Raw genomic sequence first — 22,190 nt, forward strand, 5'->3', positions numbered from 1 at the left:
AATGTTGTAGGCATTGTGCATGTATTTTTCCTGATTGTACTTACTTCATTTCATTTTATATTGGTCAAGGTAAGTCTTCCCCATTCATTATGTATCTATCACCCTGATTATTGTTGTTGTTGTTGTTACTGCACTGTAATATCCATTCCATTCATGTGCCAAGATTTATTTAAACATTCTCTAGTCAATGGGCATCTCTTGGCTTTACAATTCTGTGCTATTATGAAAGTGACGCTATGAATATTTTGGTATAAAGGGAGCTTTCTTTTTGCCAGTGACATCCCTAGGGTATATGCCAAGCCATGAAATCGCTGGAGTCATTGTAGGGACTGCCTCTTCTTTCAAAGGCTTTAAATAAATCTGAATTATCTCTGTTTCATTGTGGGGAAAGAAAATAGTTTGAATGATGGAAAAAGCTTGTCCATTGCCTCTAGACTACAGTTAATTCATATTGTCCTTTTGGGGTAGCACCTATGTGGAATGCCTAGTAATGTTTATAAATTATACAGTTTATATATTTTATTTATAGATATAATATTATATATTATTGATAACACATTACATATTATAATTTCCTCACCAATTTCCCAAATTCTAAAATTTGTCAGCCAGACCTCTTGTTTCATATGTAATATGAACAGCTAGAAAATCTACAGTGCTTCAGGGTTTGCAAAGTGCTTGATGAACTTCATCCTCATGACCACATGACTCTGTTATTGTTATCCCCATTTTACAGGTGAGGGAACTGAGGCTCAGAGAACCAAAGGGACTTGTTCAGAGTCACGTAGCTGTTAAGGGAATGAGGCAGGATTCAGAGTCAGATCTTCCTGACTTGAGTCCCGTGTTCTGTTAGAGGTAGTGTTTTTTAACCTGCACTACTGTGTTCCTTTCCCCTACCTTGGCTCTATTTTAGAGCTTCGGAGTTGACCCAGAATTCTTTGCACTAAAATGAATTTGTAAATAGGTAGCAGATTTCAAGGTAGCGTCACCTTTGTGCTGTGTTTTAGACAAAAGTAATGGCAGGTGATAAAAATGAATGGAGCTGTTTGATTTGATTAACTTAGTGCTACTCTGATAGACTCCATATTGATTTCCAAGGGCAGAGATTTTTTTTGATTTTCTTTGTTTCTCTGGTGCTTTGTATAGTACCTTATACAGTAGATGCTTAATAGATGTCTGTGGAGTTGAATTGACACTATCTGGTCATTCTCTGCAGTAGTGGCGATCAATATCCATTCATGGCAAAGAAATTGATTACTTAGTGGCCAACCTGAAGCCACGTGAAAGAGGCCTGTGCTTTCTGTCTACCTCTGGGACTGTATTGGAACACTTTGTAGCTCATTGAACCCTGCCAGAATCTTCAAGACTCTAGAGTCACCTCTAGTAGGATGGGGTTCCTCTGGGAGGACTTCAGTGGGCGCACTCCCAGTTATTGGCTTCTGGAGCTATACTGGAATCTCCATTAACCAAAGAAGCCTCTGAATGCCCCCTATATAAGTTCCATTATAATGGAACAGTCTACTAATAACATTAAACATCTGAAAAACTGTAGGATGATGGGGGGATGTCACAAACAACTCAGCAGGGCCTGAAAGTCATCCCTTGCCCTACATGCTTTGAGAGCATTGAGAAACAAGGAGACTAATAGCCACAAACAGCTCATTAAAGGGAAGCCTTTGAGGAATAAGCACAAAAACGCGTAATCTAAGAGTCCAGAAGCCCATAACAGATTGTCAGCTCCCTCAAGGTCCTACTCAGTTCTAACTAAATTAGCACACTAATTGATCTCCAGAACTTGGCTTTCCATCTCCCATCTCCTTTCCTTTCCATCTCCCATCTCCTTGCCTTTGTACAGGCAAAATTCCATGCCAGAAATACATTCCTCTGCCTCTTATTTTCAAAGCCTAGATTGGGTATCAATCTAGGTGAGCCATCTTTCCCTGTCTACTTAGTGGATAAAGGTCTCTTCTTAAATAATCCTATGTGTACATGGGTCTGTTTGCATTTCTTATAGTAACCCTTCCCCTTCAACTCTTCCCCCCAACCCGACCCTGAGCTCTTTGAAGGCGGAGGATAGATTTTCCTTTTGGATTTCTTCCCCCCTGCCCCTCAGCCTGGTCCCAAGCACATAGCATGTATGTAACTGATGCTTGTTGGATTGGATTGAATGTGTTTAGAATTCTATCACGCCAGTGGCTCCTGGGGCATGTTGTTGCATTCCTTTTTTGTTGACTCAGTAAATACCGACTGAGAATCAAAGTTGACTTCCTCCAGTTGTATTTTCAATTGTTCTTTTTTAGAGTCAAGATTCTGCATATGAAAGAATGGGCAAGTCTTCAGTTCCAGTGTCAGTGCTGACAAAATGTTTCAGTATTTCAAAGTTTGGTGACTTCTCTCCTTTGTGTTGATAATACAGGGTCTTGGAAAAACTTTACAGACCATCTCGTTGCTTGGCTACCTAAAACACTATCGGAACGTCGTTGGACCTCACATGGTTTTGGTTCCCAAGTCAACTTTGCACAATTGGATGAGCGAATTTAAACGCTGGGTGCCCTCTATCCAGGCTGTTTGTCTCATTGGAGAGAGGGATGCAAGAGTAAGTAAGAACCAGGTCTAACCAGTGGCGCTTGGGAAGAGCAGTGTGTTAATGCTGCGCTTTCTGAGCTGCCACTGCTCCTGCTAGCTGAGCATGTTTTGCTTCAAAATTGTATTACTGCTCTCTTGTGTTTTTCTAACCCTTTCTTTTCTAAATATGTCCTCCCCCTTCCATGACCAGAAAGCCATTCGTTATAACGAAGGATAAAAAAGGAGAAACGTGGACCAGTTCTGAGATTCTCCACACCCATGTCCCCCGACATGGACACAGGTCCCCCGACCTGTGCAAAGAAGCAGGGTGTGGTCCACTCTCAGCCCTCTCCTTTGGAGTTGAACTGGGGCATTAGAGTCCTACAGATCCTTCTTTTTGCCTTTTTTCTTGCCATTTACATTGTGGTAATTGATATTTATCTGATTTTCCTGGTTTGGTTTCCTTCACTTTCCATCCATCCATATGACTCTTGTCATAAACAATTCATTTTTTTTTTAAAAAAGCTGTGGGTAAATTAACCTAAGCATTTTGAAATTTGACTCATGTTCAGTTAATTTGCTTTATCTCACCAGGATGGGTGTGTCTATTCCCGAAAATGTTATCTTTGGCTAAATCATTGATGTTAGATTGAAGTAAGCAGTATTTTCTGCTTTTGAAGCCAATAGCTACTCGGTAAATATGTACGGCTTGGCCATTTGCTGTGATTCTTGGCTTAGATCTGATTTTGTTTGCAAGGGAGGAATATTTTATTTATGTGTGGGTAGGCTTGCGCATTGTCATTGTTTTCCAGTTTTGTGTGGTTCCTGCTTCTTCCCCTTCCAGAGTTATTTCACATTGCTCTCTTTCTCACCCTCTACATTAAAGTCAAACTGTTCTGCTTGTGGTTTCTTGACTATGGTATTCCATCTCCCACCTTCATGCTTTGGCACAGAACCATGCCTCATTGCCTGGAATGCATCCCCTCCTCACCCTTATTGGTGTTGAATGCTTAGCTTCCTTCAAGGCTTGTCTTGGGGGGAGGCACTCAGGAAGGCTCTCCCCATTTGCCTAGTTGTTAATGTTGTCTCACTTCTCGGTTTGTCTCGTAGACTTGTAGCCCCCAGTAGAATGTAAGCTTCTTGAGGACACAGAGCATTTTTCATTTTTTTCCTTGTATACCTAGCACTTAACCAGTGCCTTATATATAGATATTAGGTGCTTAATAAGTGCTTGTTAACAAATTGAATTGGATTTGTTTATGAATGTAGAAGAAATATGTAGAAGGGTAGGCTTTAGATCCAAATGGAACTAAAGAGGCTGTCCGATCCAGCCTTTTCATTTTACTGAGGAAACTGAGCACCAGAGAGGGGGACTTGCCTAAAGTCACATGGGTAATAAGTGGCAGAGCTAGGATTCTAACCCAGGTCCTCTGGTTCCAAACCCAGCACTTTGGTTTTTCAGAGACCAAGCTTATAGTTTGGTAATGTATATATAGATAAAGCATGGGGCAGGGCCATGGGAAAAAGGCAGAGACAAGATGGAGGAGTAGCAAAAAGAAGAAAGCCCAGCTGCTCCACAGAGATGAAGAAAACATGTCTGGCCAAGTTCTGATTGTGGAAATTCAAGCGAAAAGAAATCACAGTGATTTATATTTGTAGCCCAGATTGGCCTAAGGAGATAGAGAGATGTGGACACAGAAGATGGGATATGATCAGGAGTGGGCCAAAGGGAAATATTTCTGGCCGGGGCCTAAAAGAGAATGATCTCTGGGTATCAGGCAAGACAAGGTCCCAGGTCTGTGATCTTGTGCAGAGATTGAGAACAAGTGCCAGCTGACAACTCTGCCACTCATTACTCAGCTCTCGATTGCTTACGGAGGAGACTGCTTCCAGGGACAGCATTCTGGGATGTGGAGTGATCATAGGCCTTATGCTGTATACAGACTATAGTATACTAATTTAGGCTGCATACTTCTTGAAAACTAAGTTCAGACAGGAGCAGTGGCTGTGTGGCTCTGACCTCAGGATCATTCCAGAATGTCTTTTCCAGCTTCCAGACTAGTTTAAAGCCTGTAGAGCAGGGGTCCTCAAACTTTTTAAATAGGGGGCCAGTTCACTGTCCCTCAGACTGTTGGAGAGGGGGACTATAGTAAAAACAAAAACTTTGTTTTGTGGGCCTTTAAATAAAGAAACTTCTTAGCCCTGGGGGAGGGGGATAAACTTCCTCAGCTGCTGCATCTGGCCCGCGGCTGTAGTTTGAGGACCCCTGCTGTAGAGGGATAACTTGGCCGGGAATCCCAGACCAAGATGAATCCTGCAAGTTCTGTGCCTCAGACCCAGAAGAGCTTCCTGGCTGGCTGAAAAGGACTGAGTCCAAAAGCAGTCTGTTGTAACTTCCGACTAGGGATAGCTTCATAGGAGTGTTGCTCGGATGCAAACCTGGATCAAGATCTTGCTGAACTCAGACCAGGACAGCGGGGATCAGATTTCCTTCCGTACCATACCGTACCATTTTGGGGATCATCAAAAACTTGCAGGTCTCCAGCTTGAATTCTTCCTGAGATCCAGTAACACAATACTTAGGACGCCAAGAAAGCAGAAGGATCCAAGAGGAAAGGAGCTCGGGCCAAATATCCCTCTCCCCCAAAATGTGTAGAGCCTACCCCCCAATATAAAGCCCCACATAAAGAAGTAGGCTGGGAAAACGAGCAAACCAAAAAGAATCCCATTATAGAGCACTATTATGGTGATAAGAATGTGATAAGAGTATAAACTGAGAAAAAGAGAATGACTAATATCTGCAGGTGAAGTCTCAAAGAAACACAGATCTTGGATATGAGCGCAAACAGAATTCTTGGAATAATGTCTACAAGACAACAAGAGATGTTAAAGTTAAAAGATTGGGAAAAAAAGGAGGAAAATATAAGCGAACAGCAAAAGCATAGGGAAAACAACTGATTTGGAAAACAGATCAAGCAGAGGTTAAGACTCATTGGACAACCTGAAAGCATTAACCAAAAAAAGAGACTAGATATCCTATTTCAAGACATCATAAAAGAAAACTGCCTGGATCTCTTAGAACCAGAGGACAAAGTAGAAAGAATTTAACAGTCTCTTCCTGGAAACAAAGCATCTGTCAAGCTACTCAGCTACTCTTAAGACTCTAGAGAGAATAGGAAAATAACGAATTTATTGTTTTGATGGATCCGCGACTTCACCAGTATTGTTATTCCAGACGCCAGTAACTCATCCCTGCAGATTGACAGAATCTCAAAAGTTGGAAGGGACCTCAAGACCTTTCAATCCAAAATACAGATGAACGTGGATCTTCTCTGCAATATGGGCAAGAAGTAGTCATTGAAATTCTTGAAGACCTCCAGTAAAGGAAAACCTTTCCTCTTTTGAGGTAGTCCATTCTCCATCTGTACTTGTTACCTTTTCTTTTTAGCAACTTTAAATTTCCTTCTTTGATATTTCTGCTCACTGTTCCTAGTTCTTCCCTCAAGGTCTGAGCGGAACATATCTAGGCCTTTTTCTGCCAGTGAGCCTTCCAGATACTTGAGGAGGCCTGTTACATTGCCCTGAGTCTAGTTTTCTTAAGGTTAAATCTCAAATTTCCTCAACTGATGCTCATCTGATAGGATCTCGAGGTCCTTCATCATTCTGGTGGCCACCTTTGAGTGCTCTCCAGCTTATTAGTATCTTTCCAAAATTTTGATACCTAGAACTGAACATTGTAGTCTAGGTGTGTTCTGACCAGGGCAAAGGACAATTGGACTTAGTACCTCCCCCCTTCTGGACTCTCTGCTTCTTTCTCCAGAGCCTAAGATTGTGCTAGCCTTTTATTTCATTTATTTATTTATTTATTTATTTTTTAGCTGCTCTGTTAGACTCATTGAGCTCACAGTCTACTAAAACTTCTAGAGTTTTTAGATTAACTGTTGTCTAGCCACAACTACCCTATTTTATACTTGTGAAACTGAATTTTTGAACCCGAGTAAGATGATGTTGAACTTCATTTTTAGATTTGAGCCAAAATTCTAACCTTTTAAGAATTTTTTGAATTGATTTTCTCCTCCAATATATTTTATTAACCCTCCAGTTTTGTAGGGTTTTTTTTTTTTTCCCAAATTTGAAATTTGATCAGTTTACCATCTATACTTTTATCCAGATCTTGATAAGAATGTTAAGTAGCCCAGAGCCACGCATAGATCCCTGGAGCACATTATCAAAAATGTCTTTCCAGATGAGATGGCTCCCATTTATGACTACTCTGAGTAGAGACACTCAACTGATTTCATATCTACCTAACTGTAGTATTGTTTGATCCATACTTCTCTTTTTCACAAGTATATGACAACAGATTTTCTCAAATGCTTTGCTAAAATCTAGAAATAGTTTATATCACTGGCATTCACTTGTTCCACCCCCCTCAATAAATAAATTGTTAGTAAGGTCTTCATTTTTTTTTTTTTTGAGTTTTGCTGTCTCCTTGTAATCATTGCTTCTTTTTCTAAATGTTTACTAACCATCCCTTTTAACAGTATGTTCCAGATTTTAAAGTCAAGTTCATTAACCCAAAGGCTGTGGATTTTGTTGTGGAAAATTGAGACAGCATTTGCCTCTTTCCAGTCCTGCTGCACTAATCTCGTTTTTGACAATCTTTCTTTTTTTTCTTTTTAAAAATTTTATGGATGCCTTTTATGTTTTTCACGCTACAGATATGTGTCAGAATTGTCCCTGCTCCCATAATGACACAAAACCGATCTACAGCGATCATGTTTCGTGGCATGTATAGCACTTGAAATTGGTAATCCCCCACTTTTCTGCCAAGATGAGGGAAGTGTATTTCATCATTTTGTTCTCTGGAATCAGCATTGGGCTTTGACTTTGTCTTGAGTTTAGCTGCCTTTTAGTATTGTTTGCATTGATATTATAATTATTGTGTATCTTGGTCTCTGGATTGTGCTTTCTTTGCTCTGCCTTGATTTACATGCACTTATTTTACAAAATGCCTTGCTGCTTTTAGAACTCTTGCTCTGAATCCTCTTCTCATGTCCTCTGAATTCTCATATTCATTGTTTCTTGTGGCACAATAATATTCCATTACTTTTCATATCCCACAGTTTGCTCAGCTGTGCCCCACTTGATGGGCACCTATTTTCTTTGCTCTCATTCTCTACTCTCCTCCCCTCCCCCATGAAATCATTTGCTATTTCTTATCAATTCTGCCTCTGCAACACCACTCAAGTCTCTCTCTGCTTTCTTTCACTCATTCCACAGCCACTCTGGATGAGGCCTTCACCCCCTCACCCCTGAATTTTTGTGCTGGCCTCCTGACTTTCCTGCCTCCAATCTCTTTCCTTGCCACCCCATCCCCCATGCAGCTGCCCAAGTGATATTTCTACAGTCCATGACTCATGCTCAAGAAGCTTCTGGGCTGCCTATTGCATCTAGAATAAAATGCAAAATCCCTCTGTTTTACCTTTACAAGCTTTCACAGTCTGGCCCCAACCTCTTTCCAGACTAATTGCACATTACTTCCCAGCATGCAAATCTGCTCCATGTCATGAACATGACATTGAGATACTGGGATTTCTGACTCTGGTTTTGCATGGGCCCATCTCTGTCTCTTGGACAGCTGCCTTCAAGGCTTAAAATGCCCCCTCCTAGAGGAGGCATTTCCATATTTCCCTAGTTGCTAGTGACCTCTCTCCTGCACCCCTTTCCCAGGTACTGTGTATTTACTTGTTTTTGTATATATTGACTCTCCCTCCCCTTCCCCACAAATGTAAGCCTCTCGAAGTTAGAAACTTTGAGTTTTGTTTCTATAACCTCAGCACCTGGTTCAAAGTTAAGAAAAATGTATGTTAAATTAAATCTTGTTGAATTTCTAACCAGTTTTGTTCTTAATTTTGTAATCACAAATGCTTCTAGGAATATTTTGATTTATGTGGGATCTTTCTTTTTGCCTTTGACCTTTTTGTATATGCCCGACAATTAGAATGCTCAGTCCAAGGGTATGAATGGCGTTGTAACATATTTCAAAATTCCAAATTTCTTTTCAGAATCGTTGGGTTAAACCCGGCTCTACTAAACTGTAACATCTAGACATTATTTCCATCTTTTATCGTCTTGACCAGTCTGAAGGCTATCAGGTTAAACTTCAGAGCTGTTTTTATTTCTAATTCTCATCTCATTCTTAATTTGGAAGCATTTTTAAAATATGTGGCTCTGATGGTTTACTAATTTTCTTCTGGTAGCTATTCATACCCTTAGACCACTTATCTATTGGATTATAGTGCTTGGTCTTCAATTTGTAATATTTACCTCCATTTTGGGTATTAGATTTCTTAGAGATTTGATATAAAGATCACTGAGATAAAATCAGTGATACCTATTTTGATACTTAAACAGAAACTCTTATTCCAGTTATAATGACTTTTGTGAAAAATAAAAAGCCAAACTTGTAACTTTTTGTATTTATCAAAATGGTTAATTTTTGTCTTTTGTGATCTCTTCTGTCCTTTGGTTATAAATTCTCTGCCTCATCGTCGATCTCTGCAGTGTCCTTGTGTTTTTAAATTTTTTTTTCTACGATGTAACCTCTCCACAGGCTCGCAAAGGTCACTGGCAGTGGTCCAGCCATCACAGCTGCCAGGTTTTCAGTACTCGAAGATGTAGTTCATCTGGGCCTGGTGTCTTGAACTCATCAAGGGCAGCTAAGTTTTTGTATTTGGTAAACCTCTGTTAATTAAGCAAATTGTCTGCAAAAGCCAATCTGTTCCCTTCATAATATTAATATTGTATTTTCATCAAAGATACCGTCAAGTATATGCATAAATCATAAAAGTTTTTTAGAAATGAGAAAGTACTTATTGATGTCTTCTTGGTTGACTTTTTAGAGGGAGCAATGATGATATAGTTGGTGGTATTTTCCATTTCAGGGGAAACCTTCCTCTTTTGAGAGCTTTACAATGTTTCTGAGTTTTAAAAAGATTTTCTTTACTTTTCATCTAAGCAAAATATCATCTTTTTTATTTTATGTCATCTTTATTTTTGAATCTATTCCTCCCTCTCCCTTGTAATGAAGATGATAAATTGGAAGGTCAGTATTACTCATTGAACAAGTCTGGCAGTTTATGCAGTGTTCTCCACATAGTCCTCCACCTCTCCATAGAAAAGAGGGAATTCTAAAGATTTTTGAAAGTCATTTTGCCTCCTTTAGAAATTTCTCCTGTAGATATTGCTAATCTTTCCGATTTTATTTTCTTGAACGCCGTTTCTGATTTCTCATTTGGTCCCAAGGGGTTAGTCTAAATGTGGTGGATTCATTGTTCTGCAGTCTCTGAATTGGAAGAGGCCTGATAGTCAAACCCCCATGCCTGAGCAGAAATCCCTTCCACAGCATCTCCAGAGTGAGCAGCCAGCTGTTACCTGAAAATATAGAGCTGTTGGTACCAGGGGAAAGCAGGTACCTCAGACCTCCCAAGGCAACTTGTCCACTGTTGGAGAACCTCTCATTTTTAGGCAGTTTAGCCTCGAATACCTCTTTGCCTCTTTTCCCTATTGTTCTTAGTTCTGCCCTCTGGGACAAAGCAGAATGTGATGATCTCTGACCTTCTATCTCAAAATCTTTGACTCTTATAGAATCAAATCTGTGTTCCAGATGATTGCCTTTCAGATGCTTGAAGATAGCTCTCCTTTTTCTCTCTCTCCACCCTTCCCAAAAAGTCTTCTCTTCTTCAAGCTAAAAATATACCCAGTTCCTCCAACCCATCTTCATGGCATGAATTGGAACTTCTTCACTATCTTGGTTGTCCTCCTTTGCATATTCTATCACGGAATTATAACTTACTCCAGAAAGGCTCTGACTGGGACTGAGCACACACAGCAAGTTTATCACCTCCCTAGTCCTGAACTCTACACCTCTTTTAATGTCTATATTGTATACATATTATATGTTGTATACATATTTAATATATAAAATGGCATTCACTTTTCTGATTGTCATATGGTATTGTGGACTTAGATCAAGCCCACTGTTTACAAGATCTCCTAGATTAGTTGCTTGTCTTCTTACACCTCCCCCCAACTTGTACTTATGAACCTCATTTTTTTGATCTCAAGTGTAAGACCTTATATTTCCCCCTTTTATATATTTTCTTAGATTTAGTCCAGTGTTGCAGCCTAAGATTTCTTCATATATTCTTTATGTCATCTGTTAGCTTTCCCTTTTATCTTTTGGTTACCTGCATATGTGATAAACATGCCTCTGACTTTATCTAAATTGTTGATAATATTGTTAAATAGTCCAGGGTCAAGCATGAATCCCTGGGGCACCTTAATATAGCAATGTCCTTGAAAGATGATAATGATCCATCAGTGATTATTTTGGGAGGGAGACCAAATGTAAAAGCAATTTTGAACTCATTATTATCATACTATTGTTTCACTTACAAGTCTCCATCTCCTGTTATTATGGCCTCGATGATAAGAACAGGTAGCAATAGCAATACAACAGTACAATATGGAAAGAGATAGTAATTCATCTTTGCATTGCATTCTAGTTTCTTAAATACATAATTGTGGGATGATTTAGCTTAGGTGTGTCTTGGAGAGAACTTTCAGTATTTTTCTTTCCAAGACTTTTCACTATTTTGCTAGGTGATTCTGTTTGAAATTTTGTCATCTTTCTCTGTAATATTTTGCAGGAATTTATACAAATTTGAATTGTCCTGACTTGGCTCTTTTTGGCAAAGAGATCAAGGGTTTCCTAACTGAAACAGTATGGAGACTCTTTTGACCTCTTTGTTGTGATAACTTTTTTATATTGATTAAACTTTTCTAGGGAAGAGCAGCCAATGTCTTTACTTTTATCCATTTTCCATAGTCAAAATTTATTTACATTGATTGGGTAGGAGCTTTGATAGTTGCACATAGCATCTTTTCTGTATCCTATATTCTGATTTGGGATTTATGTGGACATCTGTCCAGATCATGTTCTGACTAGAAACACAGACAGTGATGTCTGAAATCACTCAAAATGTTGGCAACTTGCCGTTTTCTTTCCAAGATATTAGTCAAGTTCAGGTTTTGAGCTGTTTTGTGTTGTTCCAATGCTCAAATTAAAAAAAAAAACAACCTCTAAATTTCTGGGAGGAGGTTGGGGAGATTTGCAATGATGGGAAAAAAGTGATTAGAATGTTCATGCCTGTTGATCCACTGCTTAGCGATAGATCCTAAGGAAGTCAAAGATAGAAAGCAAGGTTCTATATGCACCAACATATTTATAGTAGCAAGGATCTGGAAACAAAATAGAAGCCCATCGAAACCTCCATTCCCTTCAGTATTTTTGCAGGTCATTACTCCTGCTCTGATGTCACTCCTCCCTTTCAACCTCAGCCCATTTATTAGCCATTTCAGTTCTCAATTGTCTTCTGCTCTTGAATCATTTTTTGCCCTTGCCCTGTAGCCATTCTTCTTTTGCTAAACCTCAGCTTTTTTTCCTGATGTTCCTTTTACCATCTGCTTGAATTCCTTTTACCATCAACCTCTTCTGCTCTTCTTCATGAGCCATTGAAGAAGCTAGAGAAAATCACAATGGTATATTCCAAATTCCTATTCTCCAACTTCATCTCATTGGGGCAAGGAGTGCTTTGATTTCTCCCCATTTGATTCCCTGTTTCATTTCCCTCAGAAGCTATTCTAAATCCCTTTTTTCCTACTTAAGCTCTTCCCTCCTTCTTTTTCCCTTAACTGAGGACTTTGCCTCTTACTTTACTGAGAAAAGTTAAGAACGTGCATTGTGATCTACGTCTTCTATTATTCTAGTCATCTCAGACCCCCTTGTTTTCAACTTCTACTCATTCTTTCCCCCAGTCTCTGATGGAAAAATGGCCTTTTTTTTTTTTTTTTTTTTTTTTTTTGCAAAACCAGTCTGTTCCCTCTGCCCCCTTTTTCTCTGGTAAACTACACCATTCCTTTCCTCCGCTCTCAAATCCTCAATCTTTCACTATCAATTGCTTTCTTCCTTATTGTCTTCAAATATGTCTATCTCTTGTCCATCTTTTAAAAAAAACTTCCTGGGGCAGCTAGGTGGTACAGTCCATAGAGCACCATCCTTGAAGTCAGGAGGACCTGAGTTCAAATCTGGTCTCAGACACCTAATACTTTCTACCTGTGTGAGCCTAGGCAAGTCACTTAACCCCAATTGTCTCAGCAAAAAGCAAAACAAAACAAAAAAAATCTTCCCTTGGCCTTGCCTAGCCATTATCTGTAAAATTCCTTGAAAAAGTTCTATATTTGCTGCCTTTGTTCCTCTTTCCTTACTCTTTATCTTTTCATAATCTCTTTTCTGATCTTATGAGTCAATAAAAACTTCTTGAAAATTACTAATGGTCTCTTATTGCTAAATCTGTTGGTCAGTCCTAACCCTGTCTGATGCATTTGACATCGTCACCTTCCCTTCCTACTTGGATACTGTCCCCTCCCTGGTTTTTGTGACACTTTTTCCAGGTTTGCTTTTTGCCTATTTAAGCACTCCTTAGTCTCATTTGCTGATTCATTCTTCATATTATGCCCCCTAACTATGGGTTTTCCCAGGTTCTGTCCTAAACCCTCATCTCTTCTCTATATTGCACCCTCTCAGTAACTTCATAAACTCCCATGCATTAACTGTCAATGTATCCAGGTGACTCCTAGAGCTTTGATTCCAGCTCTTGTCTTTCCTATTAGCATTTTAAATTGGGTATCCTGGAGAAGTCGTTTTTCCTCCAGTAGTACTTTTATTTTTCCAAATACATGCAAAGATAGTTTTCAGCATTCATTTCTGTAAAACTTTTGTGTTCCAAACTTTTCTCTCTTCCCCCTTTTATCCTCTCCCTCCCAAAGACAGGAGGCAATCTGATATAGGTCAAATGTGTGCAATTCTTTTAAATATATTTCCATATTCATCATGTTGTGCAAGAAAAATCAGATCAAAGAGGAAAAAATGAGAGAGAAAACAACCAAGCAAACTAACAACAACAAAAAGGTGAAAATATTATGTTTTGATCCACATTCAATCTCAGTAGTTCTCTCTCTGGATAGGGATGGCAGTTCTGGAGAAATCTTAAGCTCAAAATGTTGAAAACTGAACTCGTTATCTTTTCTCCCCTAGATAGATTTCCCCTCCTTCAAATGTCCTTATTTCTGTCATCCTTCCATTTCCCCAGGTTTATAATCTCAGCATCATCCTTGATTCCTCACCCTAAATAGGCAATCAATTATTATATCTTGCTGTTTTTCTACCTTCATAAAATCTGTAACTGAATTCACCACCTGGTTATAACCTTCATTCAGATCCTTGTCATCTCTCGGCTGGGCTATTGCAATTGTCTTCTAATTCTTCTCTCTGTCCTGTCTAGTACATCTCACACGTTGCTATGAAAGCCATGTTCCTTAAATGTTCATCTGACCATGTCATTTCCTTACTCAGTTAATTCCAGCCTCTAAGACAAAATATACACCCATCACTTTAGCCTTATACCACGTGATCCTAATCTTCCCAGACTGATTGGACAGTACGATTCCTCTTACACTTTGGGATTCACCTAAATGGATATTCTCCTAGTTCTTCCCACAAGGTACTCCATTTCTATGCCTGTGCCTGAATATGTTGTCTTTTGCCTTTTCCTCACAGAGTCATTCTGTCTTTTTAAGATGTGCCTCGTGAACCATCTTACTTTTTTTCCTCTGAGGATTAAAATTTTTTTTCAGTTACATGTAAATAAATTTTTTAGCATTCACTTTTTCTTTTTTTATAATAGCTGTTTATTTTTCCAAATACTTGCAAAGATAGTTTTCAACATTCACCCATACAAAAACCTTGTGTTCCAAACTTTTCTCCTTACCTTCCCCCTTCCCCCCCATGACAGTAAGCAGTCCAATGTAGGTTAAATTTATATGCAATTCTTCTAAACATATTTCTATATTCATTGTGCTGCACAAGAAAAATCAATTAAAGTGAAAAAAAAAAACCACGAGAAAGAAGAAAAAAACAAGCAAATACCACCACCGCCATCAAAAAAAAATGAAATTTTGTTCCACATTCAGTGTCCATAGTTCTCCCTCTGGATGTGGGTGGCTTTTTCCATCACAAGTCTATTGGAATTGCCTTAGGTCATTGTTGAAAAGAGCCAAGTCCAGCACAATGAATCATCCCATAATCTTGCTGTTGTTATATATCTCCTGGTTCTGCTCACTTCACTTAGCATCAGTTCATGTAAGTCTTTTCAGCCTTTTCTCAAATCATCCTGCTGATTATTTTTTAGAGAACAATAATATTCCATTACATTCTTACACCATAACTTATTCAACCCTTCCCTAGCTGATGGGCATCCACTCTGTTTCCAATTCCTTGCCACTACAAAAAGAGTTGTTTAACATTTATTTTAAACAAAAATTGAGTTCCAAATTCTCTCTGTGCTTCCTCTCCCCGCACTGTGAAAAAGCTAAGCAATTTGATCTAGATTATTCATGTATAGTCATGCAGAACATTTCTATATTAACTATGTTTCAAAGAGAAGGAATCAAAAAATTCAAGAATATAAAGACAGTTAACAGGGACAGGTTTTAATCTGCATTCACACTCCATTAGTTTTTTTTTTAAATGAATTTTTTTGGGGGGGTGCTGAGGCAATTGGGGTTAAGTGATTTGCCCAGGGTCACACAGGTAGGAAGTTTAAAGGGTCTGAGGCCAGATTTGAACTCAGGTCCTCCTGACTTCAGGGCTGGTGCTCTATCTACTGTGCCACTTTGCTGCCCCTCCATTACTTCTTAATCTGGAGGCAGACAGCATTTTTCATCATGAGTCCTTTGGATCATTGTCAAGAAAAAGTTTCTTTTATCTGCCTTCAAGCTCTACCAGTTCTTTCTCTGGAGATGGTCTTGGATTATTGTTTTGCTGAGAATAGCTAATTTATTCCCAGTAGGTCACCATTTACTGTGTACACTGTTCTGCTGCTTCTGCTCATTTCACTTTGCATCACTTCATGTAAGTTTTGAATCATCTCTCTTTTTGTTTCTTTTAATACACCACTATTCCATCAGAATCATATTCCACAATGTGTTCAGTCATTCCCCAGTTGATTGATATCCTCTCAATTTCCAGTCCTTTGCCACCACAAAAAGAGCTGCTATCAGTATTTTTGTACAACTAGGTTCTTTACCTTTTTCTTTGATCTTTTTGGGATATAGACCTAGTAGTGGTATTGTTAGATCCTAGTTTGATAGCCCTTTGAACATAGTTCCAAAATGTTCTTCAGAATGGTTGGATCAGCTCACAGCCGCTCCAACACCACGTAACATCTTCTGCATAAAGTCTGTTGATTCCCCCCCGCCCCCAACTGCTTGTGCCTTCCTCCTCAATTGCTTGTCATTTATTCACTATTTATAGTGTGTATATTTTTACACGTACTTGTTGTCTCTCCCATTTGAATGTAAACTCTATACAAGTTGGGATTGTTTTATTCTTTGTACTTGTATTCCCACCGCAGTGCCTGGTACACAATAGGTGCTTCATATGCTTCTAGATTGCTTAATTGGGAAATGACTAAACAAGTTGTGGTTCATAAATGCAATAAACTGTTTCTATGCTCTCAGAAACGATGACTATGAAGAATTCAGAGAAGCATGGGAAGATTGACCTGAAGTGATATGGCTCTAATGAAAAGAGTATACATGATACCTCCATAATGTAAATGAAAAGAGCCATGGCAACCCAAACCCAAAACAACACTATAAAATTATGACGGTTCAGCTTGAACCTGAAGAGACAGGATGAAATGTACCCCTTCTTTTTTTTGGAAGTGGGGACTATGGGTGCGGTATGCTATTATGTTGTAAGATTTAGTTTTATTGAACTGTTGTTTTCCCCTTGCTTTTTTTTATTCTTTGTTACAGGAGATGACTGAGTTGGGGTGGGTAAAGGGATGTATTTGGACATGAAGGTGAAAGCTGTCGATAAAAACCTTTTCTAAGGTTTTCATTTTATCTTTTGTTTTTATACCATATCATACCATTTTACTGTAAAAACCATTTCCTCATCATTGAGCTTTTCTGAGTTAAAAATGAAGAGTTCTTCAGCATGGCCTTCTCATCCTGGAGCCGCTTGGCCTTCTGACTGTGTGCCCTAGGGGCTTAAGTTTCCACAGACGCTGAAAGATGTCTTGCCAAAACCAGTAGGTTTTGTGACAGCACGGTGACAACATCAGATAGCATGGTTATCTGTTGGTGCTCAGAGGAAGGAGGTTTGTTTGCAAAATTGGTTCTCTGGAACAGAAATTAGTTGTCACTTTTTAATCTTATTTAAGGTGTTTTTTAGTGTTGTCTTTGTTAAAATTACCGTAATCATTGTTTAATGTTATAGTCATCCATTTATCCATGGTTTGACTGTCTTTGCTCTGTGTCAGTTTATATAGGTCTTCCCACGTTTCTCTGTTTTCTTGGTATTGTTTTTTTATCGCCCAAGAAGTGTTGTATTACGTTCATATAGCGTGGCTTCTTTAGCCATCTCCCAATTGATTAATGCCTAAGTGCTGCTCTAATTATTTTGGTGTATATGGAACCCACTTTTTTGTTTTTGATATGCTTGGAATTTTCACTTGGTGTTGGGATTGCTGGATCAAGGATGTGAATAGTTCAGTTACTCTTTTCACAAAATGCCAAATTGTTTTAAGAGAATTGTCAGGTTCATAGCTCCAACAGTGCATTGTCAATCAATAAACATTTATTAAGTTCTTACTGTGTGCTAGTCCTGGGGATACTAAAAGGGGCCAAAGGCAGAATCCGCCCTCAAGGAGCTCACAATCTGTTGGGGGACACAACAACAAAACAGATACGCACCAACAAGCGACATACAGGATGAATAGAAAATAACAAACAGGCGGAAGGCACTGGAATTAAGAGGGGTTGGGTAAAGCTTCCTGTAGAAGATGGCATTTTGTTTGGGATTTGAAGGAAGCCAGGGAAACCATGAGATAGAGATCAAGAGAGAGCAAGCCAGGCATGGGGTGACAGCCAGGAAAAATGCCTGGAGCCGAGAGATGCACTATCTTGGTCCTGGAATAGCCAGGAGGTCTGTGTCACTGGCTGGAAGAGCATATGGAGTAGGGTGTAAGGCCTAAGAAGACTAGAAAGGTTGGAGGGAATTAGGCTATAAAAGGCTTTGAATGCCAAGGAAAGGATTCTATATTTGATCCTAAAGGTAAAAGGGACTGGAGTTTATTGAGTGAGGGTTTGGGTTGATGATATGGTGAGATCTATATTTTAGGGAAATCATTTGGGTAGCTGAATGGGGAATGAATCAGAGTGGTTAGAGACTTCACATAGCTTCTCCAATATTGACTATTTCCATATTGAAAAAAAAACAACTCGTCTTTGATACTTTGAGGGGAATTAGGTGAGACATTAGTAATTTCACTGTGCTTTTCTCTATTTATTATTATTAATTAATTATTATCATTATTTTTTTTGCTGAGGTAATTGGGGCTGACTTGCCCAGGGTCACACAGCTAGGAAGGGTTAAGTGTCTGAGGCCGGAATTGAACTCAGGTCTTCCTGATTTCAGGGCCGGTGCTCTATCCACTGAGCCATCTAGCTGCCCCCCGTGGCTTTCTCTTTTTATTCGTAATTTGGACCAGTATTTTACAGGGTTGCTGATAATTTGCTATTCTTTTCAAAACTGTATACATGTCCTTTGACCATCGGTTACTTGGAGCTTTCTTGGAGGAAAGTTGTAGGATAATGAAGTGTGATATTTTTGTAGATTACTTAGGCCTTTAGTCTTTTTTGATTTCGTCATCCCAATTCTGCACATGAACTGATTAAATAGTCCATGAAATGATGTCTTGTTGCCTTTGGGTAGATGGTAAAAGCAACCCTGCTAACTTCTTTTGACTCTTCAAAAGCCGGAGCCTTTGTTTTCTGCTTTGATTAATAGCAAAACTGTCATGTGTATGTGGTTTTGTTACCAGAAGGGTTTTTTTTTTGATACTAGTAGGGTATTGACTGCTTTTTGAACAAAAATCTCACATTTAGGGGACCAGTAGTTCATGTTTTTAGATGGCCTAAATACTGTATGATTCTCAACAGTCTCTACTTGAATGGCAGCGTGGTACAAGGGGAAAAACTGGCTCTGGAATCTGAGGACCTGGTTTCAAATCTTCTCTCTAATACCAAGACTGTGCGTGACTTTAAAGCAGTCACTTCCCTTCCCTGGGCCTCAATTTCCTCATCTGTCAAATGAGGGATTGGACTAGATGCCTCTGAGGTTCCTTCCAGCTCTAGAGCTATGCTCCTGTTGGTGAAGTTGGGTAAGTAATTTCTACTATTTGGCCTTCAGTTTCTTTTTCTGTAAAATGGAACCAGCTGGTCTCTGAGATCCCCCTCTAGCTCTAGGGCTATGGTCCTGTGTAGGATCTCTTTTTTTTTTTGACTCTATCATCATCACAGCAGAAGCTAAACAGAATCCAGCAAGACCGATGGCCACTTCTGTTTTCACCTGTTTTATGGCTTCCCGTGAGCAAAGAATTCTTCTGCTAATGGCCAACCTTCTGTTGAGGAGGCTCGGTTTTTAGTTAGGCTCAAAGGTGCATTTATAGCTGCATCGATACTTTTCAATTGGCCTAGTCTTCGGAACACATCGATGTGTCCACACAACCCATTAATAAGCAGTTGACTTAGTACTTTGATGTGTAATTGCTTTTGCACAAATATCGAATGGAACAATCAGCCCTGGAGAACATAGGTAGCTTTTCTTGTCTCAGGATTCTGCCTCTAGAGAACAGAGTTCAGATAAAGGATTCACTCTGTTCTGTGTGGGTTATAAAGAGCTATCCTCCAAAGTATGGAACACAATGAATTATGTAATTCTCTCCATTTTATCTTAAGAAAAATTACTTGATTTAGACTTAATTTTATAAATCATTCATATACTAAAATACTCAGCTTATGAATTTGGAAATAGAGGTTCTTTTCTTCCCTTGTCTGCCTGAAGAATTAAATTAGGCACCCGAGGGGTGGGTGTGGGATCTGTTCTGACTTTCACGTCTCCAGGCTATTGAACCTCTTACTCATCTGCATCTATCTGCATTATTAACATATTGATCTTCCTCTAGATACAGTCATTTCAAATGTGGGCTCTTGGATGATGAAACATTCAGAAATAGTAGTTCTTAATGGTTCTCTATTGAGCTTCTCCCTTCTACAACCACCTCTCCCAGGTTTGGAGCATACTACAGATGGGGAAGCTTCCTTGACAGAAAGCATGGCCATTGCATAGAATAACTTAGTCCCACCCTTATCATGTCCAGCAGGCCCTAGCATAATAACACATAGAGGCAGGTAAGAATGACATAGGTATATAAGAGAGAATCGTTAATTAGAGAAAGGTTATCTCATCCAGGATTATTTTCCCCTGTTATTTCACTTTCTTCCTCTCCCCCCCCCCCCAGTGTTATCAGAAGTCATTATTTCAGTAATGCAAAGTTAGCTGTTTTCTGGACTAGCTGGGGATTATTTTGGGGAAATCGGTAGGGTTAACCCTCACCATCCATGTGTAGTACCAACTCAGCCCTTCAAGAATGCAAAGTACTGATTGGCTTCTGGGTTTTGTGAGCTATTCACGTATCTCTAGAACAACACGGTATACACAAAACATGGGCCTGAGTGTCAGATTTGTTTCTGAGGCCTAGCTCTGTCACTATTTGGAGAAGTTTGGGAAAGTGATTTCCCCTCTGTGCCCTTAGCTGAAAAAAATAGGGGACGGACTGTTACGATTTAAGGGTTGAGACATCTTAAAGCATAATTTTAATTCTTTTAAATGAAAAAAGACTAAAATCACATGCTGTGCAAAATGTGGAAGAACCAGCAGGTGGCACAAATCACAAAGTCAGATCTTCACTTGGCTAAGATGGACACACCCACCCTCCCGTCCACTCCCCAATCCAAGCTTTTCCATATTCTCTCCTTAATTTAATCGACTCCTTTGCACTTGGGAGACTTTCAGTGAATTTTCATGGTTATTTTTCATTGGCTATAGAAAAAAATCCTACTGGTAAAGTTCAGTTATTCAGCAGGATTGTAGTCTTCCTGTATTAGACTGGCCCTTCTCACTATAGTCCTTCACTGCCTCATGTTAATTTCTTTTGAGATTCCTTCTGACCTATATCTGGTCCAGCATTCAGGGTATGTGACCTTTGATTTCTTCAGTCAATTTCACCCTGATTGTTGGCTTGCTTGGGATTGAAGACATTCAGCTCACATCCCCTTCATGTTCTTGGGTTTAGCCAGCCCTCTTCTGATTCTGGGTACAGGAAGAACTTTCCCTACTTACCCTTGATCTCTTCTAATAATTTTTGATCAAAACGGTTTTAAACATCTTTGCTGTGAGATGATATATATTATAGCATTTTCTCTTTCACCATTTTTTCTACCTTCCCTAGACATTATTCCATAATATTAACCTAAAATAATCAGCCTTATGATTATTTGAACTATTTTAGTGGGTTCTTCAACTCCTGTTCTATCTGAATCTTTCTTCTTGATCCCATCATGTTAGCTTGGATTTTTAGGTTCTTGATGCCCCATTCTTTCTTTTGTCATCCTGCCTTTTCATTGTTTGGATCCATGCCAACTTGCCAACTTTGCTCCTCTTTTTCCTGCTAATTCTCCCTCTGCCCTTTTTCTCTCCCATCAGACATCAGTCTCCATTCACTGGTAGATATTAGCACTTGTATTTTTTACAAGAAGCTCCCCGAACTTCAGTACATTATTTAAAAATATAAAATTCATTCTTGTAGGGACCAGGGAGCATGTTTTCTCAGACTTTAGGTTTGGAGTTACTAAAGTAGACAGAATTCTTTTTTAATTGTTAACCCTGACTTTTGTTAACTGAAAGTATTTGTATATTTGGCCTTTGGATAAAAAAAGAAAAACAATCCAGCAAACATAAAACAAAGAGAAAAATCTTACCCAAATCACTGGAACCAAAATAATCTGCTCAAGTCAGAAAATGGAGCAAGTCAAAGCTTTGGTCCGATCAGCAGTGGGACTGGGGCCATTTAAGGCTGCTGTATTTCCAGTACCTTCTGAGGTAGGGAAAGATAACCTCCAAACATTCTCCTCCCTCTCCCTTCAAGGGAATTAGCAAACTGGCTATTCTCCTGTGGGAGAATAGCCTGTCCCCTTGGGGCCTGTTTTCTTGCCTTCTTTTTCTTGCCCTCCTTTTTTTGTATATCTTTTGTGGCTATTTAAAGCTTTGGGTCTCTTTTTTTATTCTTTTTCTTCTTATAGACTCTTTTAGACCCTTTCCTATATACTTCTGAATTATGATTATATTTTTATTGTACCAAAATATTCCACTGCAGCCATGACAACATTGAATTTAATAGTTCTCGTAGATATAAGGTAGCATCTTAAGGTTGTCTCGGTATGCATTTCTCTGATTATTGGGAAATTTGAGCATATTTTCACGAGATTACTAATAGTTTGTATTTATTCCTTCACAGTTTGTTTATGTCCCTTGACAATTCACACTGGGGATTGTGTGTTATCAATCTTACAGCTGGGCAGTAGTACCTTTA

General features: G+C 39.1%; 1 protein-coding gene across 3 annotated transcripts in view; it reads left to right on the forward strand.

The window, feature by feature from the left end:
* SMARCA1 (SWI/SNF related, matrix associated, actin dependent regulator of chromatin, subfamily a, member 1) overlaps positions 1-22,190 on the forward strand; it is a 111,120-nt gene that overhangs the window by 13,499 nt on the left and 75,431 nt on the right. For all 3 annotated transcript variants that reach the window (XM_051967791.1, XM_051967789.1, XM_051967788.1), the window contains exon 6: positions 2,417-2,596. In XM_051967791.1, coding sequence (XP_051823751.1) covers positions 2,417-2,596 — 180 coding nt within the window. The remainder of the gene's footprint in view (positions 1-2,416; positions 2,597-22,190) is intronic.

This window comes from Antechinus flavipes, chromosome X, assembly GCF_016432865.1.
Source record: "Antechinus flavipes isolate AdamAnt ecotype Samford, QLD, Australia chromosome X, AdamAnt_v2, whole genome shotgun sequence".
Taxonomy (NCBI): domain Eukaryota; kingdom Metazoa; phylum Chordata; class Mammalia; order Dasyuromorphia; family Dasyuridae; genus Antechinus; species Antechinus flavipes.